This window comes from Impatiens glandulifera, chromosome 6, assembly GCF_907164915.1.
Source record: "Impatiens glandulifera chromosome 6, dImpGla2.1, whole genome shotgun sequence".
NCBI classification, from domain to species: Eukaryota; Viridiplantae; Streptophyta; class Magnoliopsida; order Ericales; family Balsaminaceae; genus Impatiens; species Impatiens glandulifera.
The window spans coordinates 16,648,530-16,676,073 of NC_061867.1; the positions used below are offsets into that span (position 1 = coordinate 16,648,530).

A 27,544-nucleotide genomic window follows, 5' to 3' on the forward strand; every position below is an offset into this window, starting at 1 on the left:
TTCCTCCATCTTCGACCCCGTTTCAAATTATGAGCACATTTTTTCCTACTCTACTAGTTTTATGAACTTCAACTTTTTGTCTCGTCCATGCAAGATTTTTGAGACTATCTTTCTCTACTAGTTTTATGAACTTCAACTTTTTGTCTCGTCCATGCAAGATTTTTGAGACTATCTTTCTCTAGCCAAATTTCTTATGCTTTTTTCTTTTTTTTACGAGTTCTCTTTACTTATATGACTTAGATGTATCGTCTTTCTTGAAAAAATGATTAATTAAGATTGAAATGGATACGTTTATTGATAAATAAGGCTCTTATTAGGAAAATAAAAAAAAATCATTTCCAATTTTAAAGTTTTTTTTTTGTCTCTTATGTTCATAGTTGTAAAAAAAATCATTTCCAATTAAATTATTTAAAAAATAGTTGAATTATTATTGTTGTAAATTAAAGTACATGTTCAATAATATTCCCTTGATAAAAAAAAAGTTTTGAGAGAAGTTAATAATACATCTCTTGAAAAAAGAGTACGTACTTCAATTATTTCTAGTTTCAGATTTAGATTAAGACAGAATTTATAAAAGTCAAAAATCCATGTCTCAATATTATTTATTGTTAAATAAATTTATTTAATTATACAATTATAAAAAAAAATGGGATAACAGTACAAATACACCTAAGCGCAAAATTTTTCGCATTAATATTCATCTATTATTGCCGTTAGACTAGAAGATAGAATGATTATACAACTATATAATGTTACTTCAAATGATATCAATGTAAAATATTGGAATTTTTTTTTTGGTTAATATTGTTCGAATTGACATACATAAATCTTCATTATTTTCGGGTGGAAACTATTTATCATTCCCGCCGCATTTTATTTAGAGTATTTTTTACTACCATCTTCGCCCGTTCGATTTATGGGAATTCCTACATTGCACCGTTTATATCATAATTTTTATAAAAAAAAATTATATAAATAAATTTTTTTAATATAATATATATGGGAATATATTAAAAATGTATATTATTAAAAAAAAAATAAGCTTAAAATTTTTATAAAATATAATGGATAAATAAATATATTGGTAATTTTAAATATGTAATTGTGTTTTTATTGTTCGGGGTACAATTGGGGTGAAATCAGAACGGGTCGGGACAGAAGACACAATACTATCCCGGTCAACTACCGGTCAAACCGAAAAAAATTACTTTAAACAAAGCAATTCGATTCAATTACCGTGAGGGGTTTCAAATTATTATCCTTAATTATAATGAGTTATATAAACATTTATAATTTAACAAATTAAAATCAAACCAAATAATAAAATAGAACAGTCCATTAAGATTAACCAAAGTAAGTTTGGTATTCTTAATTCTTAACTAATCATTAATTTCATTCGACATGAGGTCAATCCCTTGGGGTGATCCTGACCTTCAAGCCATGCTTCATATGAAGTACAATGGAAGAGGCCGGCATTACAGGATGATCTTCCACAACTTGAATTTCATATCGAAGCAATATGATAGAAGCCACAATCTTCATCTGTGTAAAAGCCATTTCTTTCCCCAAACATGTCCTAGGCCCAGCATTAAACGCCGGGAACTTGAAAGACGGCACATGCAGATTTCTGTTCTTATTATGGTCGGAAATCCATCTCTCCGGTTTGAATTCCATGAAGTCCTTCCCCCATATACTCTCCATCCTCCCCATCGAGTAGAAAGACAACACAATCATCGTATTCGGCATCACTCTTTCGCCGCTTGGCAGCACATCCGGCTGTAGCGGCGATTTATGTTCAAAAGCAACCGATGGGAACAACCTCAGGGTCTCACATAAAGCTCCATGAAGATACACGAGCTCTCCCAATTCTCGACTGCTTAAATCCTTCAAGCTCACTCCTTTGGATATATTCAAATTGGCTTCAATCTCTTCCCGAATTCTCTTCCCCACTTGGGGATTTCTTGCCAACAGCCAAAAGAACCAGCTTAGAGCTGAACTTGTGGTGTCTCTTCCTGCTACCATCAGATTTAACAAGGTGTCCCTAAGAAACACGTCCAAACTCTTTCCATTGGAGGACGAGTATAATGAATATTCCTTGTACACTTTTGAGTAAAGACCAATTGCGCTGAATTGACTTGGATTATTATACTTTTCTATACAAGAGTAGAAGAAATTATCAACCGTTGTCGATGCTTCTGCAAGCTTCCGTTCCATTCCAACTCTGAGCCATTTTTGCAACCGCCATAAACTCTCGGGCAATATATGTCGGTACAATATGGCCTCTTCAATAATGTCTACAGCCTTCTGGGTCGGATCGTCGGGCAAATCAATAGAAAGTGTTTGTGGGTCATGGCCTAAAGTGAGAACACATATAGTGTCGAAAGTAAACCTTTGAAACATGTCTTGCAAATCAACGGTTAAACCTCGGCCTGAAAAGTTTTCCATGACAGGGATTAATCCGGCCTCAACTTTCTCCCAGCTTACTTCAATCAGCAATTTCCCGAACTGGGAATGATTGAAAAAAGACATGGTAATCTTCCTGTGATATTCCCATATCTCTGAATCAGCGTTGAAAATCCCGTCTCCAAGAACTTGGAATATCTTCCTGAATTGTGGGCCTTTTGGGTAGTTGGCAAAGTTTCTACTGAGGATGTGGTGTATGTTGGCCGGATCGGATGTAATGAGCAAATCCGAGTTGGCGAACCAAGGGCCCTTGATATTGAAAGTGCCGCCGGTGAGTATTAGGACGTCGGTGGCAAATTCGTGGAGGCGGTGGGAGTTGTGAAAAAGAGCCGGGAGCATCCGGACCACTGGCCAGCATATCGGGATTGGATCTGTAGTATGCCAACATTTGAAGCTTCTACAAACATATGGAATTATTACACTGATGATCAAGCTGATTAAGAAGAGCAGCAGTAAAACGTAGGTGGATGAAGGTTCCTTCAAAAATTCATACACAGCCATTAAGATCAGACACTCAAATTTTCAAGTACACTTTGTTTTTTCTCTTTCTGTTTATAACTCTCTATTGCCTATCCTATTTATTATGCTGGTCGGCAAAAGTGATGACACTCACACAAATAATTTATCTGTCCCAATATTAACTTATTCTGATATTAAGCTGTTTATAACAATTTAACATGATAAACTTTAAATGATAATCTTAATCACTTCAAACCTATTTTGAGTATTTTTTAACTTTTTATATATATTATAAACTTTTGTATAACATTATTTATGTAGAATATTTAACCCTTAATATATATATATATATATATATATATATTTAAACTAAGTTAAATCATAAATAAAAAGAAAAAGAAAAAAAAGGGAATTATTAAATTAAGCTAAAGAGGAAAATTTTAAATTAAGTTGAATTATAAAAATATTTTAATTAATTAAAATAACTTTGAATAATTAAAATGAACACACATGATTTTGATGAATTATTAAAACTAAATTCAGCAATGTACTAATGCTGGTAAATTCAAGGACTCGCTAACAGTAGAGATGCTATCAACTGGAGACTCGCTAACAATAGAGTTGTCATAAACTGAAGACTCGCTGACAGAATAGTTACTCAAACAGTAGAGTTCGCTGGCAGTAGAGTTGCTCAAACAACAGAGTTCGCTGATAGTAGAGCTGCTCAAACAACAGAGTTCGATAGCAGCAGAGTTGCTCAAACAACAGAGTTTGCTAACAGCAAAGTTGCTTTAACAGTAAAGTTGTCATTAGCTGAAGACGCGGTAACAACATAGTTGCTAGCAGTAGAGCTTGCCATCAACAGAGTTTGCCATCAACATACTCGTTATTAGCTAAGTTGCTACATCAGAAGAGTTTGCTAGCAACAAAGCTCGCCATTAGTAGAGTTTGCTAACAACTGAGCTGGTCAACAACTGAATTCGCTATAAGTAGAGTAGTTCATCAGCAGAGCTGATCAACAACTGAATTCGTTATCAGCATAGTAGCTCATCAGTAGAGCTGATCATCAACAGAGCTCAATATCAGCAAAGTTCCACATCAACTGAATGCCTATCAGCTAAGTCAAGCAACTGAGCACACATAAATAACAATACAACAAAAATGTATAACCAACTCTCTACTTTGACATGCAAACCGATAAACGAATATTCCATTCTCCTGCACACTTAAATCTCGTACGCCAGGCATACGACAAACATACCATTGCCACGTATCGACAAAATAGATTCGAATGTTGTCATGCATCAAATATAAAAATGCATCAGAGAACAACGACAAACTCTCCAATTCTTTCTTAAGACTACGTTACGCATAAACAAGATGATATACGTTGAGCGATAAATTTTTGTATCATTCGATAATCATTTTACTTGTGTAAGTTGAACATATAGTTGTCTGTTCAACAATATAGCGTGAGAGCTAGAAGTTCAGACAAGCAAGTGTTAAGACTTGTGATATGAGTGAGTTTGTGTAGCGTCTATACAAATGAAAATCTTCTAGTGGAATCCTTCTGGAAATAGAAGAAAGGGGGTGACATAGGAGTTTTATCTCCAAACATCCATAAAATCTTGGTTGTCTTTTCATTGCTTCATTCATTTTTATATTCGGCGCTTCAAATCCTATAAGCATTTTCTGCACTTTTAACTGTTCAAGAGTTTGCTACGATTTATCTAGAAATAGAAATAGATTTTCAGTCCTTAACAGGATTAAAATCGCATTTAAGTGAAAAATAGTACAACCGAATTTAACCCTCTTCTATTGTTGTCTTTGATCCTAACAAGTGGTATCAGAGCAATGTTTTCTATTCTTAAGCTACTGCAGATATCTGAATCATGTCTTACCTAAACAAGATTTCAATGTGCTCAAAAGAAGACTATGATGACTGGAAGATCATAATGCAAGCACGTTTGGCGACACAAGATGATGACATGTGGTATGTTATCACAGATGGTCCCATGAAAATATTAAAGGTCAACACAACTATAAATGCAACGGAGGGTGCTCCTCAGATAACGGAGAAACCCAAATACGAGTGGACTACTGAAGACAAGAGGAAGGCCAACCTCGACAACGTGGCCAAAGGCATTATCTACAAAACTTTGGACCAGAACATGTTCAGCAAAATCAAATCATGTTCCTCTACCAAAGAAATATGGGAGAAGCTGACTCAATTTTGTGAAGGCAACAACCAAACAAAATAAAACATGTTGATGATTGCAACACAAAAGTTCGACAACATTAGGATGCGCCCGGGTGAGACTATGACTGAGTTTGACAAAAGATTCAACAGTATAGTCATCGAACTCTCAATCCTGGGAAAGGTATATAGCAATAAGGAAGTTGTTATCAAAGGTATGAAAGCTTTGCCCATAGAATGAGATATCAAAGTGATGGCTATGAGGGAATCCAAGGACCTCAACTAGATCGAGCTGCATGACCTCTTTGCCGATCTGAAGGCCTATGAGTTTAAGATAAATTCAACAAGGAGAAATCGTCCACCTCCATCACAATACAAGCATTGGTGACTGCAAAAGAGCCACTTGCTTCGACATCTTCCAAGTCTGCTGAACAGATCATCAACAATGCGATGTCACTATTTGTTAAAAAGTTTGGAAAATTCATGAAGAATAATCATTCTAACTTTAATCTTAATAGAAACAATTATAATAATGAGTCTAATACTAACTTAAAATATTTTAATTGTGATAGACCAGGTCATTTCATGGCTGACTGTAATAAACCCAGAAGGGATGAAAAGAAGCCATTCGAGAGGAGGTATAAGGAGGATCGCAGATCTTCCACGAACAATAAGGAACAAAAGGCTCTGCTTGCTGAGAAAAGCAAGAGCAAATGGGATGAAAGCGATTCCAATGAGAGCTCCTCAAGTGAAAGTGAGGAAAAGTTATAAAATACTTCATGGTAGGTGATAACGAGGTATTTGATTTCACCTCTAATGAATTCACAAGAAATGATTTATTAACTGCACCCAATGACATGGTCTTTGAGTACAAGAAACTGTCAAAATTTTTAACGAAATTAAATTTGAAAAATAAATCTGACAATACAAGTTTTTCAACTCAAAACAATGAACCATAAGTTTTTAAAAACATTATGAATGAGCTATCAGTTGAGAATGAGAAGCTCAAAGAGACAGTTTAGACTTTATTTGTTGAAAATCAAAGATTAAACTATATGGTTAGTTCATGAACTAAGTCTGGAAATGCTCTCAAGCAACTGCATGAGCAGCAAAGGCCTGTTGGATGCAAATCCGGTCTGGGATTTGTTGGGGACAATACAACTAAGTCATGCAACAAGTTGAACCCGGTAAAAGGCAAACTTAAATTCATAAATTTCGTAAAGAGAAATTCAACTAACATTCAAACTAATAAAGACAATAATAATTTGACTCTTAAAGATAAAATTAAATATGTTAAGCCAACTGACCAAAAGTCAAGCTGACTTAATCCTAAAAACAGGGAAGTCATTTGATCTGGTAAGCAAAAATTAACAGAAAGCAAGGAATATTTTATCAAAAATAATTTTCTAAATTTAACGTATCATCAATAGGCAGAAATAAATCTACCAAGTCTAGAACATACACATTATTAAAAACACAAAAAGGGAGATCCATAAAATACCTCATGAATCCCCAAGGGACTAATTAACCATGGACCCAAATAGACATGGGTACAAAAACAATCAATGTTTATACGTGCAGGTAAAACAGGACAACAACTTGGAAGATTCAGTATGATATCTGGACAGCGGCTGCTCTAGGCATATGACAAATAACAACCGGCTCCTAACAGACATATCAAAATGTACTAGACCAAAATCACTTTCGGTGATAACTCGAAAGATTTGAAGCAACTAATCTATAATCTGATAATGACAATAAAGTTCAAGTCAACAGAAACATTCTATCTGATTAGTCAACTAACACGGTTGATGTTCAACCAGTCAGTTAGACAGTCTGGATGTTGTTAGAACAATTGATCAAACAACTGACCTTCTAGGACAGAACTTTAGATAGAATAAAAAACATGCATAAGAATTAATCATAGTTGATGCAGAACAAGTTTAAGATGAGCATGATGGGTGAGTTAATGTTTTTCCTTAGACTTCAAGTTAGGCAATTTGAAAATGGAATATTCATAAATCAAGCTAAGTACACCAAGGAATTACTGAACAAATTCGGTATGGAAAATTGCTCAGCAGCCTCAACTCCCACGAACTCATCGAGCAAACTAGACAAAGATGAAGGCGACCAAGATGTTGATATCACAGCCTATCGAGGGATCATTGGCTCCTTGCTCTATCTGAAAGCCACCCGACCAGACATCATGTTTTCTGTTGGCATGTGTGGAAAATTTTAGACTAATCTTAAACAATCTCATTACATAACTTCTAAACGTATTTTGAAATATCTTAAGGGAACTCAATGTGTTGGACTGTGGTATCCAAAGGATTCCAGTTTCAACTTAACTAGTTACTCTGATGCAGAATATGCAGGATGTAAGATTGATAGGAAAAACACTAGTGGAACATGTTAATTTCTTGGCGATCGTCTGATTTCGTGGTTCAGCAAAAATAAGACGTCTTTTGTCACTTCAACAACAAAAGAAGAGTACCTTTCTGTTGGAAGTTGATGTGTTCAGCTGTTGTGGATTCAACAATAGCTGAGGGAATTTGGCATTAAGGCAGATGAATCGTCAATCTTCTGTGACAACACCAGTACCATAACGATCACATATAATCCGGAGTTGCACTCAAGGACAAATCATATCAACATTCAACACCACTTCATCCGAGACCATGTAGCGAAGAAGCACGTCCGACTAGAATATGTACCAACTGATCAACAAATGATAGATATCTTTATAAAGCCACTCCCCGAGACTAAGTTTTCTTACTTTATAAATATTTTAGGTCTTTTAGATTTAAATTAATTAATCATGTATAAACTTAGGGAGAATTTGATGGTCAAATGATAAGTCAGACATGCTGAAACAACTGTCTCTAACGCAGTTGAAAGAAGAGTCGTCTGATGACACCGTACATCAAACGAGGCTATGCATAAGCAACCTGTAATTTCAGTAGAGTATATTAACTCACTTGATAGGAAATGTCTACTTTCAGCATTGTATCAGTTGGATACTATACAATGGAATTTCTCAAGAAGCCGGTGTCAGCTGCCTGGACAACATCAACCCAGGACAAACTTCTTGATCGGGTCACGAAGGGTAATTTGGAGACAGCAATAATCAAGGAATCATTGAGTATACTCAAATGCGTATTAAGCAATTCCCTCAGAACACAACAAGGAACTCTCCACAAAGATTGATACAATCGGAGTGTAGATTGTTGAAGTCACGGACTTCCTTAAACGATCATTTGATGCTAATGTTAAAAAGGAGAGAAGTAGTAGAGGGAAAGTAGTGGGGGAGAAACCTGGAAGGGGAAGGTAACAAGGAAAATAAGCCAGTTGGAGCGGGCTCAAGCCAGCTACAAAGGAAAAGATAGACAATGAATTAAAAAAGGGGAAAAATATATTCTGAATATTTTACTTATTTATATTTTCTATATTTATCTATAGTTCTTTGTGCATCATCACTTAGTTTTAACATCATCAAAAGGGGGAAATTGTTAAACTAAGTTAAATCATAAAAAATGGGGAAATTGTTAAATTAAGTTAAAGGCATAAATTGTTAAATTAAGTTTAATTATGAAAAATGTTTTAATTGATTAAAATGAACTTAGGATAATTAAAATGAACACACATGGTTTTGATGAATGAATAAAACTAAGGTCAGAAATATATTAATGTAGGTAAAATCAAAGACTCGCTAACAGCAAAAATGCTATCAGTTGGAGACTCGCTAACAGTAGAGCTTCCATAAGCTGAAGACTCGCTGGTAGTATAGTTGCTCAAATATTAGATTTCACAGGCAGTAGAATTTCTCAAACAATAGAGTTTGTTGGCAACAGAGTTGCTCAAATAGTACAGTTCGTTGACAGTAGAGTTGCTCAAACATCAGAGTTCGCTGGCAGTAGAGTCGCTCAAACAACAGAGTTTGATAGCAACAGAGTTTCTCAAATAGCAGAGTTTGCTGACATCAGAGTTGTCATTAGTTGAAGACGCGCTAACAAGAGAGTTGCTAGCAACAGAGCTTGCCATCAACAAACTTGCTATTAGTTGAGCTGCTCCATCAATAGAGTTCTCTAGAAGTAGAGCTCACCACCAGCAGAGTTCGCTAGCAGTTGAGTTGATCAACATCTGAGTTCGCTGTCAGCAAAGTAGATCATCAGCAGAGCTGATCAACAACTGAATTCTCTATCAACAGAGTAGCTCATCTACAGAGCTGATCATCAGTAAAGTCGGCATAGAATAAGCTTATTCTTTAGTTTATTTTAGTCAAAATAATTTGACCCAACAATATGCCTCATCATGGCTCAATCGGGAAAGTATGTTGAAGAGTAAACAAAACACCGTTGATGATTTTTGAGTTAATCTGATCTGCTTGCTTCACAAACCGACTTCGGGAGGATATAAATAACCTCTTTTGAGCAAATAGAAGACAAGAGATCCACTCTTAAGTTCTCAATCAAAGCTTTAAAAAATCCTCCATTAAAGCTTCAAGCATTTTCTGGAATCTTAGAATTTTTGTACAAGGATTCAAAGTTTTATCAAGGCATTCCGGAAGCTTCCCTAAAAGTTAAAGAGTGTTCTCCAGCTCCCAGTAAATTTCCAATCACCCTTTGTTTCGAATTACTTGTTTATATTAAAATTTTTACATTTCAGTTTTAACAGTTTTGTACATTCCTGATTCTTCGATTTATTGATTCGAAAATGATTCTACAATCATTTATGAGCTTCTTGTTGAAGCCAAACCCGATAAATCAACTCAAAATCGGGTTTTCTGTTATTGAGTTATTGCTCAAGAACAACAACCTAGAAAAGTTCACAACATATTTCTAATGATGTTGAGAACCTATTTAGACTAATTCTAATCCATCCCGATCATGTTTGATCAAACACCAATTTTTTTTTTATAAAAATTAAAATTTTAGTTCTTGAAGTAGTCACAATGAACAACTAGTGTTCATATTTGGTTTCATTCAACCATATGAAGCATAAGGAATCTTTAAACCCTAAACCCGTTTTTTGGCCCTAAATTAGTTTAGTTTAAATGGAACATCTTCTCAATTGAATGACACATCGGGATGATGTTCAAAATGATCCCAAGAACTTTGTGAAGCTTCCTATGTTCTTAGATCAAAGGATCCATGTCTCAAAATAAGTAACCAAACCTGTAGTTTGGTGTTCTTGAGGACCGAGAAACTTAACTTTGGCTTAGCCTCGAGTGAGGGAGTCCGATCGAGAATCTTCGAACCTCAACCGAGGGGGTCCGACTGAGAATTTCAGCATCCCGACCAAGAATCTTCAAACCACGATCGAAGGGGGCCGACCGAGAATTCACGCACCTCGACCGAGGATTCTGGCATCTTGACCGAGCATCCTTGCACCTCGACCAAAATGTTCCAACCTAGGGCCGAGGGTTTTACCCCGGACCGATGAAATTCATACCTAGGACCGACAACACCGGTCATAAGGCCTGTTTGGTTCCAATTTTTATTTTTCAAAATTATTTTTATAATTTTGGAAACCTAAAATATTTTCTAAAAATCTGGAAAAATTGGTAATTGAGTTCAAAATATTTTTGGAATATATTCACAAAAAAATTTATATAAGAGTTCTTTTGAGATTTATTTTTAAACTCTAATGCATTTAAAACTAATATTTTCAAGTACATTCCTCTTCAATCGTCATCAACTACAAGTACCAACATTTAAATATTGTTGTTGCAATTTTTAAATAACAAGAAAACACGTGCATGTCTAAAACAAGAAGAATAATGGGTTAAATAAAACGTTATACAACCAATTTTTAAAAAGCCAAAATTTTATAAAGTAGAGACCGTTTTTAACAGGTACAGAGAATATAGCGCAAAAGCCCTTTCGCAATTATTATTAAATTACGAACCAAAAAGAAACTTTGGTTAAAAAATACGCTTGTATACGTATATTTTTTTGTTGATTTTAAATTGTAAATCAATTGACGAATGTTTATGAAATAAATAATCTTTAAAAAAAATATTTTTAATTCATTTAAATACAAATTTCTAAATAATTAAATTTTAGTTTGATTATTTCAAATTAAAAAAATTATTTGAAATTTGATCATTATTGTTATAATTAATTTTAGAGGTAAGAATATATTAATAAATCTTTTAAAATAATGCTTTAATTAAAATGATTTCTAACACACAAATTGTTGTTGAAAATTCTCGAACCTCGATTTTTTCCTGAATAAGGGTTTTCTAGGGTTATAGTATTGCATATTTATATTAAATACGGTTAATTATTATTTTAGAAAAATTGATTTTTTTGCATTACAAATGTTGTTGGAACAAGTATTGTAATATATATTGCAAATTTGCAAGTGAGCTATTTACAATATTTTACGAAAACTTGTAGTTTTAGTTGCGAAGATTGTTAATATTGCTAAGAAAATTGTTAAACACCACTTTTAACGGAAATAATGTCGCTAACGCTAGTGTTACAAATCCAACTTTTGATTTTAGTGCTAACTTATATATTTTTTAGTAATTGATTCTCAGTTTTTTAATGTCAGAAGATTTGTTGTAGAATTATTTTTTTGGAGACCATTCATTCTTAGTTTACGTCCAAGAAATTACCTAGGACAGAACCATGTGCATTCACCCATAGTAGAGTGTAACGAGTTCTTCTCCTTGTTTCCTCCATCCTTAATAGGAAAATAAAAAAAAATCATTTCCAATTTAAAAGTTTTTTTTGTCTCTTATGTTCATAGTTGTAAAAAAAATCATTTCCAATTAAATTATTTAAACAATAGTTGAATTATTATTGTTGTAAATTAAAGTACATGTTCAATAATATTACCTTGATAAAAAAAAGTTTTGAGAGAAGTTAATAATACATCTCTTGAAAAAAGAGTACGTACTTCAATTATTTCTAGTTTCAGATTTAGATTAAGACAGAATTTATAAAAATCAAAAATCCATGTCTCAATATTATTTATTGTTAAATAAATTTATTTAATTATACAATTATAAAAAAAATGGGACAACAGTACAAATACACCTAAGCGCAAAATTTTTCGCATTAATATTCATCTATTATTGCCGTTAGACTAGAAGATAGAATGATTATACAACTATATAATGTTACTTCAAATGATATCAAGGTAAAATATTGGAATTTTTTTTTGGTTAATATTGTTCGAATTGACATACATAAATCTTCATTATTTTCGGGTGGAAACTATTTATCATTCCCGCCGCATTTTATTTAGAGTATCTTTTACTACCATCTTCGCCCGTTCGATTTATGGGAATTCCTACATTGCACCGTTTATACCATAATTTTTATAAAAAAAATTATATAAATAATTTTTTTTAATATAATATATATGGGAATATATTAAAAATGTATATTATTAAAAAAAAATAAGCTTAAAATTTTTATAAAATATAATGGATAAATAAATATATTGGTAATTTTAAATATGTAATTGTGTTTTTATTGTTCGGGGTACAATTGGGGTGAAATCAGAACGGGTCGAGACAGAAGACACAATACTATCCCCGGTCAACTACCGGTCAAACCCAAAAAAATTACTTTAAACAAAGCAATTCGATTCGATTACCGTGAGGGGTTTCAAATTATTATCCTTAATTATAATGAGTTATATAAACATTTATAATTTAACAAATTAAAATCAAACCAAATAATAAAATAGAACAGTCCATTAAGATTAACCAAAGTAAGTTTGGTATTCTTAATTCTTAACTAATCATTAATTTCATTCGACATGAGGTCAATCCCTTGGGGTGATCCTGACCTTCAAGCCATGCTTCATATGAAGTACAATGGAAGAGGCCGGCATTACAGGATGATCTTCCACAACTTGAATTTCATATCGAAGCAATATGACAGAAGCCACAATCTTCATCTGTGTAAAAGCCATTTCTTTCCCCAAACATGTCCTAGGCCCAGCATTAAACGCCGGGAACTTGAAAGACGGCACATGCAGATTTCTGTTCTTATTATGGTCGGAAATCCATCTCTCCGGTTTGAATTCCATGAAGTCCTTCCCCCATATACTCTCCATCCTCCCCATCGAGTAGAAAGACAACACAATCATCGTATTCGGCATCACTCTTTCGCCGCTTGGCAGCACATCGGGCTGTAGCGGCGATTTATGTTCAAAAGCAACCGATGGGAACAACCTCAGGGTCTCACATAAAGCTCCATGAAGATACACGAGCTCTCCCAATTCTCGACTGCTTAAATCCTTCAAGCTCACTCCTTTGGATATATTCAAATTGGCTTCAATCTCTTCCCGAATTCTCTTCCCCACTTGGGGATTTCTTGCCAACAGCCAAAAGAACCAGCTTAGAGCTGAACTTGTGGTGTCTCTTCCTGCTACCATCAGATTTAACAAGGTGTCCCTAAGAAACACGTCCAAACTCTTTCCATTGGAGGACGAGTATAATGAATATTCCTTGTACACTTTTGAGTAAAGACCAATTGCGCTGAATTGACTTGGATTATTATACTTTTCTATACAAGAGTAGAAGAAATTATCAACCGTTGTCGATGCTTCTGCAAGCTTCCGTTCCATTCCAAATCTGAGCCATTTTTGCAACCGCCATAAACTCTCGGGCAATATATGTCGGTACAATATGGCCTCTTCAATAATGTCTACAGCCTTCTGGGTCGGATCGTCGGGCAAATCAATAGAAAGTGTTTGTGGGTCATGGCCTAAAGTGAGAACACATATAGTGTCGAAAGTAAACCTTTGAAATATGTCTTGCAAATCAACGGTTATACCTCGGCCTGAGAAGTTTTCCATGACAGGGATTAATCCGGCCTCAACTTTCGCCCAGCTTACTTCCATCAGCAATTCCCCGAACTGGGCATGATTGAAGAAAGACATGGTAGTCTTCCTGTGATATTCCCATATCTCTGAATCGGCGTTGAAAATCCCGTCTCCAAGAACTTGGAATATCTTCCTGAATTGTGGGCCTTTCGGGTAGTTGGCAAAGTTTCTGCTGAGGATGTGGTGTATGTTGGCCGGATCGGACGTGATGAGCAAATCCGAGTTGGTGAACCAAGGGCCCTTGATATTGAAAGTGCCGCCGGTGAGTATTAGGATGTCGGTGGCAAATTCGTGGAGGCGGCGGGAGTTGTGAAAAAGAGCCGGGAGCATCCGGACCACTGGCCAGCATATCGGGATTGGATCTGTAGTATGCCAACATTTGAAGCTTCTACAAACATATGGAATTATTACAGTGATGATCTTGCTGATTAAGAAGAGCAGCAGTAAAACGTAGGTGGATGAAGGTTCCTTCAAAAATTCATACACAGCCATTAAGATCAGACACTCAAATTTTCAAGTACACTTTGTTTTTTCTCTTTCTGTTTATAACTTTCTATTGCCTATCCTATTTATTATGCTGGTCGGCAAAAGTGATGACACTCACACAAATAATTTATCTGTCCCAATATTAACTTATTCTGATATTAAGCTTTATTCTGTTTATAACAATTTAACATGATAAACTTTAAATGATAATCTTAATCACTTCAAACCTATTTTGAGTATTTTTTAACTTTTTATATATTATAAACTTTTGTATAACATTAATTGTGTCGAATATTTAACTTAATTTAAATATATATATATATATATATATATATTTAAACTAAGTTAAATCATAAATATAAATAAAAAGAAAAAAAAAAAAATGGAATTATTAAATTAAGCTAAAGAGGAAAATTTTAAATTAAGTTGAATTATAAAAATATTTTAATTAATTAAAATAACTTAGAATAATTAAAATGAACACACATGATTTTGATGAATTATTAAAACTAAATTCAGCAATGTACTAATGCTGGTAAATTCAAGGACTCGCTAACAGTAGAGATGCTATCAACTGGAGACTCGCTAACAGTAGAGCTGTCATAAACTGAAGACTCGCTGGCAGAATAGTTACTCAAACAGTAGAGTTCGCTGGCAGTAGAGTTGCTCAAACAACAGAGTTCGCTGATAGCAGAGCTGCTCAAACAACAGATTTCGATAGCAGCAGAGTTGCTCAAACAACAGAGTTTGCTAACAGCAAAGTTGCTTTAACAGTAGAGTTGTCATCAGCTGAAGACGCGGTAACAACATAGTTGCTAGCAGCAGAGCTTGCCATCAACAGACTCGTTATTAGCTAAGTTGCTACATCAGAAGAGTTTGCTAGCAACAAAGCTCGCCATTAGTAGAGTTTGCTAACAACTAAGCTGATCAACAACTGAATTCTCTATAAGTAGAGTAGCTCATCAGCAGAGCTGATCAACAACTGAATTCGCTATCATCATAGTAGCTCATCAGTAGAGCTGATCATCAACAGAGCTCAATATCAGCAAAGTTCCACATCAACTGAATGCCTATCAGCTAAGTCAAGCAACTGAGCACACATAAACAACAATACAACAAAAATGTATAACCAACTCTCTACTTTGACATGCAAAAAGATAAACGAATATTCCATTCTCCTGCACACTTAAATCTCGTACGCCAAGCATATGACAAACATACCATTGCCACGTATCGACAAAATAGATTCGAATGTTGTCATGCATCAAATATAAAAATGCATCAGAGAACAACGACAAACTCTCCGATTCTTTGTAAGACTACGTTACGCATAAACAAGATGATATACGTTGAGCGATAGATTTTTGTATCATTCGATAATCATTTTACTTGTGTAAGTTGAACATATAGTTGTCTGTTCAACAAGATAGCGTGAGAGCTAGAAGTTCAGACAAGCAAGTGTTAAGACTTGTGATCTGAGTGGGTTTGTGTAGCGTCTATACAAATGAAAATCTTCTAGTGGAATCCTTCTGGAAATAGAAGAAAGGGGGTGACATAGGAGTTTTATCTCCAAACATCCATAAAATCTTGTGTTGTCTTTTCATTGCTTCATTCATTCTTATATCCGCCGCTTCAAATCCTGTAAGCATTTTCTGCACTTACAACTGTTCAAGAGTTTGCTACGATTTGTCTAGAAATAGAAATAGATTTTCAATCCTTAACAGGATTAAAATCGCATTTAAGTGAAAAATAGTACAACCGAATTTAACCCTCTTCTATTGTTGTCTTTGATCCTAACAAGTGGTATCAGAGCAATGTTTTATATTCTTAAGCTACTGCAGATATCTGAATCATGTCTTACCTAAACAAGATTTCAATGTGCTCAAATGAAGACTATGATGACTAGAAGATCATAATGCAAGCACGTTTGGCGGCACAAGATGATGACATGTGGTATGTTATCACAGATGGTCCCATGAAAATATTAAAGGTCAACACAACTATAAATGCAACGGAGGGTGCTCCTCAGATAACGGAGAAACCCAAATACGAGTGGACTACTGAAGACAAGAGGAAGGCCAACCTCAACAACGTGGCCAAAGGCATTATCTACAAAACTTTGGACCAAAACATGTTCAGCAAAATCAAATCATGTTCCTCTACCAAAGAAATATGGGAGAAGCTGACTCAATTTTGTGAAGGCAACAACCAAACAAAATAAAACATGCTGATGATTGCCACACAAAAGTTCGACAACATTAGGATGCGCACGGGTGAGACTATGACTGAGTTTGACAAAAGATTCAGCAGTATAGTCATCGAACTCTCAATCCTGGGAAAGATATATAGCAATAAGGAAGTTGTTATCAAAGGTATGAATGCTTTGCCCATAGAATGGGATATCAAAGTGATGGCTATGAGGGAATCCAAGGACCTCAACAAGATCGAGCTGCATGACCTCTTTGCCGATCTGAAGGTCTATGAGTTTAAGATAAATTCAACGAGGAGAAACCGTCCACCTCCATCACAATACAAGCATTGGTGACTGCAAAAGAGCCACTTGCTTCGACAAGTTCCAAGTCTGCTGAACAGATCATCAACAATGCGATGTCACTATTTGTTAAAAAGTTTGGAAAATTCATGAAGAATAATCATTCTAACTTTAATCTTAATAGAAAAAATTATAATAATGAGTCTAATACTAACTTAAAATATTTTAATTGTGATAGACCAGGTCATTTCATGGCTGACTGTAATAAACCCAGAAGGGATGAAAAGAAGCCATTCGAGAGGAGGTATAAGGAGGATCACAGATCTTCCACGAACAATAAGGAACAAAAGGCTCTGCTTGCTGAGAAAAGCAACAGAAAATGGGATGAAAGCGATTCCAATGAGAGCTCCTCAAGTGAAAGTGAGGAAAAATTATAAAATACTTCATGGTAGATGATAACGAGGTATTTGATTTCACCTATAATGAATTCACAAGAAATAATTTAATAACTACACCCAATGACATGGTCTTTGAGTACAAGAAACTGTCAAAATTTTTAACGAAATTAAATTTGAAAAATAAATCTGACAATACAAGTTTTTCAACTCAAAACAATGAACCATAAGTTTTGAAAAACAATATGAATGAGCTATCAGCTGAGAATGAGAAGCTCAAAGAGACAGTTTAGACTTTATTTGTTGAAAATCAAAGATTAAACTTTATGGTTAGTTCATGAACTAAGTCTGGAAATGCTCTCAAGCAACTGCATGAGCAGCAAAGGCCTGTTGGATGCAAATCCGGTCTGGGATTTGTTGGGGACAATACAACTAAGTCATGACACAAGTTGAACCCGGTAAAAGGCAAACTTAAATTCATAAATTTCGTAAAGAGAAATTCAACTAACATTCGAACTAATAAAGACAATAATAATTTGACTCTTAAAGATAAAATTAAATATGTTAAGCCAACTGACCAAAAGTCAAGCTGACTTAATCCTAAAAACAGGGAAGTCATTTGATCTGGTAAGCAAAAATTAACAGAAAGCAAGGAATATTTTATCAAAAATAATTTTCTAAATTTAACGTATTATCAGTAGGCAGAAATAAATCTACCAAGTCTAGAACATACAAATTATTAAAAACACAAAAAGGGAGAGCCATAAAATACCTCATGGATCCCCAAGGGACTAATTAACCATGAACCCAAATAGACATGGGTATAAAAACAATCAATGTTTATACGTGCAGGTAAAACAGGACAACAACTTGGAAGATTCAGTATGATATCTGGACAGTGGCTGCTCTAGGCATATGACAAATAACAACCGACTCCTAACAGACATATCAAAATGTACTGGACCAAAATCACTTTCGGTGATAACTCGAAAGATTTGAAGCAACTAATCTATAATCTGATAATGACAATAAAGTTCAAGTCAACAGAAACATTCTATCTGATTAGTCAACTGACACGGTTGATGTTCAACCAGTCAGTTAGACAGTCTGGATGTTGTTGGAACAATTGATCAAACAACTGACCTTCTAGGACCGAACTTTAGATAGAATAAAAAACATGCATAAGAATTAATCATAGTTGATGCAGAACAAGTTTAAGATGAGCATGATGGGTGAGTTAATGTTCTTCCTTAGACTTCAAGTTAGGCAACTTGAAAATGGAATATTCATAAATCAAGCTAAGTACACCAAGGAATTACTGAACAAATTCGGTATGGAAAATTGCTCAGCAACCTCAACTCCCACTAACTCATCGAGCAAACTAGACAAAGATGAAGGCGACCAAGATGTTGATATCACAGCCTATCGAGGGATCATTGGCTCCTTGCTCTATTTGAAAGCCACCCGACCAGACATCATGTTTTCTGTTGGCATGTGTGGAAATTTTTAGACTAATCTTAAACAATCTCATTACATAACTTCTAAACGTATTTTGAAATATCTTAAGGGAACTCAATGTGTTGGACTGTGGTATCCAAAGGATTCCAGTTTCAACTTAACTAGTTACTCTGATACAGAATATGCAGGATGTAAGATTGATAGGAAAAATACTAGTGGAACATGTCAATTTCTTGGCGATCGTCTGATTTCGTGGTTTAGTAAGAAGCAGACGTCTCTTGTCACTTCAACAACAAAAGAAGAGTACCTTTCTGTTGGAAGTTGCTGTGTTCAACTGTTGTGGATTCAACAACAACTGAGGGAATTTGGCATTAAGGCAGATGAATCGTCAATCTTCTGTGACAACACCAGTACCATAACGATCACATATAATCCGGAGTTGCACTCAAGGACAAATCATATTGACATTCAACACCACTTCATCCGAGATCATGTAGCGAAGAAGCACGTCCGACTAGAATATGTGCCAACTGATCAACAAATGATTGATATCTTTATAAAGCCACTCCCTGAGACTAAGTTTTCTTACTTTAGAAATATTTTAGGTCTTTTAGATTTAAATTAATTAATCATGTATAAACTTAGGGGGAATTTGATGGTCAAATGATAAGTCAGACATGCTAAAACAATTGTCTCTAACTCAGTTGAAAGAAGAGTCGTCTGATGACACCGTACATCAAACGAAGCTATGCATAAGCAACCTGTAATTTCAGCAGAGTATATTAACTCACTTGATAGGAAATGTCTATTGTCAGCATTGTATCAGTTGGATACTATACAATGGAATTTCTCAAGAAGCCGGTGTCAGCTGCCTGGACAACATCAACCCAGGACAAACTTCTTGATCAGGTCACGAAGGGTAATTTGGAGACTGCAATAATCAAGGAATCATTGAGTATACTCAAATGCGTATTAAGCAATTCCCTCAGAACACAACAAGGAGCTCTCCACAAAGATTGATACAATCGGAGTGTAGATTGTTGAAGTCACGAACTTCCTTAAACGATCATTTGATGCTAATGTTAAAAAGGAGAGAAGTAGTAGAGGGAAAGTAGTGAGGGAGAAACCTGGAAGGGGAAGGTAACAAGGAAAATAAGCCAGTTGGAGCGGGCTCAAGCCAGCTACAAAGGAAAAGATAAACAATGAATTAAAAAAGGGGAAATTTATATTCTGAATATTTTACTTATTTATATTTTCTATATCTATATATTTATCTATAGTTCTTTGTGCATCATCACTTAGTTTAACATTATCAAAAGGGGGAAATTGTTAAACTAAGTTAAATCATAAAAAATGGGGAAATTGTTAAATTAAGTTAAAGGCAGAAATTGTTAAATTAAGTTTAATTATGAAAAATGTTTTAATTGATTAAAATGAACTTAGGATAATTAAAATGAACACACATGGTTTTGATGAATGAATAAAACTAAGGTCAACAATATATTAATGTAGGTAAAATCAAAGACTCGCTAACAGCAAAGATGCTATCAGCTGGAGACTCGCTAACTGTAGAACTGCCATAAGCTGAAGAGTCGCTGACAGCAGAGTTGCTCAAATATTATATTTCGCGGGCAGTAGAGTTGCTTAAACAGTAGAGTTCGTTGGCAGTAGAGTTGCTCAAATAGTAGAGTTCGCTGGAAGTAGAGTTGCTCAAATATCAGAGTTCGCTGGTAATAAAGTTGCTCAAATAATAGAGTTCGATGACAGTAGAGTTTGCTAACATCAGATTTGTCATTAGCTGAAGACGCGCTAACAAAAGAGTTGGTAGCAACAGAGCTTGCCATCAACAGACTTGCTATTAGTTGAGCTGCTCCATCAGTAGAGTTCTCTAGCAGTAGAGCTCACCATCAATAGAGTTCGCTAGCAGCTGAGTTAATCAACAACTGAGTTCGCTATCAGCAAAGTAGATCATCAACAGAGCTGATCAACAGCTGAATTTTCTATCAGCAGAGTAGCTCATCTGCGGAGCTGATCATCAGTACAACTCTCTATCAGCTAAGTTCCACATCAGCTGAATGCCTATCAGCTAAGTCAAGCAGCTGAGCACACATAAATGACAATACGACAAAAATGTACAACCAGCTCTCTACTCTGACATGCAAAATGATAAACGAATATTCCATTCTCCTGTGCACTAAAATCTCGTATTCCAGGCATACGACAAATGTACCATTGCAACGTATCGACAAAATAGATTCAATCGTTGCCATGTATCAAGTATAAAAAGGCATCAAAGAATAACGGAAAAATGAGGGTGAGGTAACCAAAGCTTCCGAAGCTGCTGCTGATGAATCTTCTGAAGATGAAGATCAGGGGGGACGCATCAACATTAGAGACCATCCGAAGAGGAAGATATCAAAAATTCCGGTGTACCTTCAATCCCCCTACATGCAAGTCGTTGCGCAGAAGTTGAATAAAATAACAAACATGGAACATAGATTGGTCGATTATGTGTTTTGTGAAGACCTTGATGAAACGTAAGTGAACCATGTTTTTATAAATTTTAAATATTAAAGTAGTTATGTTGTAAATGAATCTACTTTTGCAGGGAGGTACTGTACGAAGGGTTTCCAGGTAATATAACCTGTGCACAATTGCGAACAATGAAAGAGGAAGAAGAAGTTGCGAGCGAAGCGGTGGACGCTTGAGCCATTCATTTGTACTACAAATTCAGTAGGTTTTCAAGGCATGAAAAACGAATAATTTGTTTTTCCACAATATCATATGTAAGTTCTCTTCACTTGGTTTTGTGCTATGTATTACTCAATGTTCATGAATTTGATACTTTAGAGTTAATTTCCAGATTAACATGCAATTTGATTATGAAACGTTTGCCTGTTGTCTCAAAGAAGACATGAATAACTTCAAAATTACAGAAGAACACATAACAAACGCTGACCTGGTATGTTATGAAGCATTCCAATTAACGATTTCCGTTTATGCTTGTATATATGCAATGATATACAATAATTCATGTTTGTATTCTTTTCACAGATATTCCTACCGGTCCTCCATGAAAACCATTACTTCCTTGTATGTGTCAATATGTCTCTCTCAACAATCTAAGTATTAGACAACGCCGGACTTCCTAAGGGTGTTAAACTTCTGGAGAAGTATACCAATTTGAGTCGGCACATTATATATTTTGGCGCTTTCTTGTTAGGTATGGGCATATTCGGGGTACCTGAAAAAATTAATAACATGAAAAAAACGGCTCCAAAGTTGAAGTGGGAAGATAGAACAAACAAAAACGACTGTGGTATATATTTAATGAGACATATGGAAACATATAGAGGAGAGATCAAAGGCTGGGATATTGACTTCAATAGCAATGTAAGTGTTAAAACATATGTTAGTCTATGACAATTTTTTATATGTTTTCTTATACTTTCTCTTGTTGTTTTGAAGGTTGAAGAAGCTATCAGTACACTGATGATGAAATATTTATACCAAATTCTTATGTCAAACCACAATGTCAATAAGTTAAACATAAAGAAGTCAATTAGATTAAGAAATCTTTCAAGTCGTATGTAAATGAATTTTAATTAGTGTACTTTCACATTAACATTATGCACTTATAATTTATTTATGTTTATAATAGAAAACTTTAATTGATTATATTTCACATTCTGCTATTCTTGCACCCATATTTTTAATCGAAATAACCGGACAAAGGTATTGAAAAATAAACGAAGCTAACTTCAAAAGGTCCCGTGATTATCAATTCATAAACGAAGAAAGTTTCACAAGTTCTGTTATTAAATTCTTAAACGAAACAAGCTTCACTAATTATGTTCTTAAATTCTTAAACGAAGCACCCATCACAAGTTCTGTTTTCAATTTTATAAACGAAGCATGCTTTTGAGTTTATAATACCATAACGAATCTAGCTTCACAATTTATGTTCTCAATTTCATAAACGAATCTTGCTTCACAATGTTCAGTTTTTCATATTTTAAACGAATGAATCACAAGTTATGTTTGTAAGTTCACACTGGTCGGATATCAAGATGGAATTTGGTATGTATGTATGACATAATTTTCAAGTTAGAATGTTATTTTCACTTTTACTTTTTGTTTGTTTGTTTTCTTTTTAATAAGTTTAAGTTTGATTTTTAACATGCTAGTGACCGTTCAAAAGCAAGCTCTTCGACTATTAGGATAATTAATGATAGGTGCACTCCCAATAACAACAAACTAAGAAGAGTATAACCACTCAAATTTGAATTGTTTCCAAACCAATACAATCTAATTAAAATGCAATTTCATTTTTTTTAATTGTTAATTTTAATTGTTTTAATATATTAATAATTACAAATTTATGTTTTTTTCTTCTTCCGTTAAAATTATATCGTCATATTATATAATCAATATTTTAAAGACTAAAATAAATAAATCCCTTATTGTTAATATATATACAACTATTAAATAATAAGAATAGTATATATTTCTTTTACTTTCTATCCAAATGATGAAACAATAAAGAGACTAGTAAATAATTTGTCATGTTAATTAAAAACTTCTATATTTATTTATATATATATTCATTTTGTATTTGTGAGTTCGCTCAAATAAAACTTATTTTGATTAGGGTTCTCGATCAATTAAATATCGGAAAATCACTTGGGATCCTCTACTCCCGATTTGTCAATTCTTCCCTATTCCCTCTCACAGAGGAGGAAAAATAGTAAAAATATATTTATTTTTTAAATAGAGGAGGCAAAATAGTAAAAATATATTTATTTTTTTAAAGATGGTTTCGCCCCACCATGTGAGAAGGAATCGAGGAGCAAAAACAAATCGGGAGCAGAGGATCCTCCGTTTAAATTGTAAAGAATACTAGCAATTTTAAAAGAGATTTGAATAATGAATAAAATGAATATATATATATATATATATTATTCTTTTTATTAAGTTGTATGTTTATTATCAACCTAATGAATATATATATATTATTCTTATTATTAAGTTGTATGTTTCTTTATATTTTATTAAATTTATTTTAATTTCTTTTATAGTTATTGTTTTACTTGTCCTCTAAGACTATAACACAATCACATGAACACATACTATTGATTTTCACCATTTGTTTATCATTCATTTTTTATTTTGTTGAAGGATATAAGACAATCACATGAATAAATTAAAGTAAAAATAAAATGGAAATAATGAAAATTACGACAAAAAAGAAAAGAATATCCACACTCAAAGTTATCATGCTTCAAAATGCTTCAAATTGATTTATATGTTTGCATTATAATGGAAGATTCAAATATAAAAATTAATTTTAAAGTTGAGTGCAACTAAAAGGAGGGATGCCACATATGGAAAGGACCCGTTGGCCATCTTGAGAAAAAATGTAACGTTTCATGATATTGTTTATGTAACCGCATAGGCAATTCTTCTGTTCATTCAACTTCTCACAACATATATGTGAAGGTTGTAGTCCTGGCGATTTTATGGCTGCGAGGCAAGGATTGATCAGTACATCTGAGTCGCATTTCACCGCCTCGACCCTAGACATTTCAGTTGTCAATAATGTCACTCCCACCACCATCACTACTAACAACTTGATTAAACTTGTAATACTTGGTTAAAAATATTTTATCTATTGAAGATAAAAAAAGAGAAGTAGATTGAGAGGCTTATGATGAATGTATTTGTGAGTAATGTTAATTTATAGAAATTGAAAAAAAAAAGGAGCATCATTTATTATGTGGTTCATCTTAATTAATTTGATTTATAGTCATCTTTTAAATCTAAAGAGAAAGCTTTTTATTAATATATATATAGTCTTTTATATTTTTAAATTTAAAAAGAAAGCTTTTTCATTAATTAATTAATATATATATATATATATATTCTTTTTATATTTTTAACTCTAAAGAGAAAACTTTTTTATTAATATATATATATATATATATATATATATATATATATATAAAGAAAGCTTTTTCATTAAATATATATATATATATAGTTTTTTATATTTTTAAATTTAAAGAGAAAGCTTTTTCATTAATATATATATATATATATATATATATATATATATATATACTTTTATATATATATATATAAAAAGAAAGCTTTTTCATTAATATATATATATATATATATATTCTTTTATATTTTTAAATATAAAGAGAATTTTTTTTCATTAATATATATATATATATATATATATATATAATATATATATATATATATATATATATATATATATATATATATATATATATATATAGTCTTTTATATCACGGCTCTGGGTAATGTAAAAATGTTAATGCATGAATGAAAATTCAATTTATTATTTTTTGTGAAGAGGCATTGTACTGATTCAAGTCGCCTCTTCAACTATCTCAACTAGCTATTCATCATCTATTTAGCCTCTTTATTCTCTCTTTCTATTTTGACTCTCTCCCTCCCAAATCTCTACCGGCAAACAGGTTCTTTGTCAAAGTACCTCATTCATCTCTTCATTCATTTAGTGTAATACCTCTAAGAGGAGGCAGATATGCCGGTTTTATCGCAGCAACAGTTGGAGCGATACTTAAGTCTGATCAACGATGACCCTATCCCTTTTGGTGTCTATCATGTAGACGAGATTCTACCTCTTCTCCGAATAAACGTTCACGACGGATTGATGGCCCACATGCAATGCAGATGGAATACGGCCAGTCGTTCTTTTGTCATTGGGGATATGCACAGAGCTTAGATGTATGACTACATTTTGAAATATGTGCCAAATACAGAGCCAATGATTTGTTTCAGGCCATGTAGACGCTAAGGCCTTGGCCATGACCGCGTCTTGATCTATAAGAATTGTTATAGGTTTTTTCCCACGCATAGCTGGGGTGAAAGTATCAAACAACCATTCAAAAGTCATAGCAGTTTCATCGTACAATAGAGCTGCACCAAAAATAATAGATTGTTTGTGATGATTCACACCTACAAAAAGAGCGATTGGACGACCATCCTTATTCTTCTTGTAGGTCTGTCTCCGAAGTATTAATAATCAGATCGTATGTTGGAATTACACAAAAAAATATTCGTTATCAAATCGTCCACATCAAGTTGAAAAGCATTATAAAAACCTGGATCGTCCGATTGCTTTTTCTGCAAATACTCTAATACACCCCCTGTATCCCCAAAATTACAATCTCTGATTCTTTTTTATCGCAAATAATTTTTGTAATCTTCAGGAATAAAACCAAGATTGTTCCTGCCACCGATTTGTTTGGCCATTAGAGCATGTGATGCCTTTGGAGGGATTCCCACATTATTTGTCATCTCAATGTGTAAGCCTGCAGCTACATAAATATTCTTATGGCATCTATATATGTGAGTTTTCTTTGAACTTGCAAGAGGATGATAATGCTCACTAATAAAAGTTACCACTTCAAACTTTCCATTTGCTGCCTTTTTTATCCTCAATTTTGCTTCACAACCGAACCTGGTTAAAGAACGACTACGTTTCACATAAACATCGCGTTTGTCTTTTCCCCTTTCACACTGTGCACTACAACAAAAAACTCTATCCAATAAAAAACCATCTTTGTCATCATGTTTTGAACTGCGCCTTATACCAAATCATATTATTTTAGCGTATGCTAAATAGAATTCGTAGGCATCTTCTTCCCTATCAAATTCTCGACCTAAATGTGGAATCAAGTTGGCTGCAATGTCCTCCAAAGGTTCGCCGTTTTCATCCAAATTCAATTGACGCCGACAACTCGCAGATTCGCTGGTATATTATAGAACGTGAACATTCATCTCAACAAAATATGAAGATGCTTGTAAAATGAATCAAATATAAGTGAAGAGCGCTTCACTTCACTAGTATATACAGAAATCCAATAAGTGAAGAGCGCTTCACTTCACTAGTATATACAGAAACCCTATAAGTGAAGAGTGCTTCACTTCACTAGTATTTACAGATTCTCTTCACTAGTATTTACAGATATCCTATAAGTGAAGAGCGCTTCACTTCAATATGAATAAAAATATACTATAAGTGAAGAGCGCTTCACTTCAATATTCATAGAAATATCTTATAGTATTAGACAAAACAAACACAACAGTATACCTCAAATCATGATTATTAGTCTCGTTCATGTGGATTCCTTCCTGATAAGAAGAATAGAACTGTTCATTTATACTCAAAAAAGAAACAAAACGATATGAAGAAAACTTGAGAAAGAATATGACAATGATTTCACGTACCATTGTCACAAGAAGATTAATCAAATTGGAATATGGATTATTGGAATATATTAATCTTGAAGGATGACAGTGATTTCACGTACCATTGTCACAAGAAGATTAATCAAATTGGGATATGAATTATTGGAAGATATTAATCTTGAAGGATGGACACATTCCGGCGAAGAAAATTTGAAATACTACTTCACCGGAGAGAGAGAGAGAATTGTACAACGCTAGCCGACATGGATGCATGGCAGCATTAAATGTGTTAGGTGGGGTGAAGTGACTTGATAATTTTTGGATTATAATAATAAAATAAATAACATTATTATTATAAATTAATGTTAATCAATGTCAGAGATAGCGAAGATTGCTTCACAATTTTTCATAATTCAAAAACATGTATAGCGTTTCACATTCAATTGAAATCAAATAATACTTTACGTTACATACTTCTTTCGTGTTCATATATTTAATATT

At 33.8% G+C, this 27,544-nt stretch overlaps 2 protein-coding genes across 2 annotated transcripts; both read right to left on the bottom strand.

Moving 5' to 3' along the window:
- Positions 1 to 1,407: 1,407 nt before the first annotated feature.
- LOC124943264 (alkane hydroxylase MAH1-like) lies at positions 1,408 to 2,964 on the bottom strand. Its single transcript, XM_047483803.1, has one exon. The coding sequence runs from the start codon at positions 2,962 to 2,964 to the stop codon at positions 1,408 to 1,410; it is 1,557 nt and encodes a 518-aa protein (XP_047339759.1).
- A 9,919-nt stretch (positions 2,965 to 12,883) lies between these two features.
- Positions 12,884 to 14,458, bottom strand: LOC124943265 (alkane hydroxylase MAH1-like). The gene has a single exon (XM_047483804.1). It carries the CDS (start codon positions 14,456 to 14,458, stop codon positions 12,902 to 12,904), a length of 1,557 nt encoding a protein of 518 aa, XP_047339760.1. The 3' UTR covers positions 12,884 to 12,901.
- Positions 14,459 to 27,544: the final 13,086 nt, after the last annotated feature.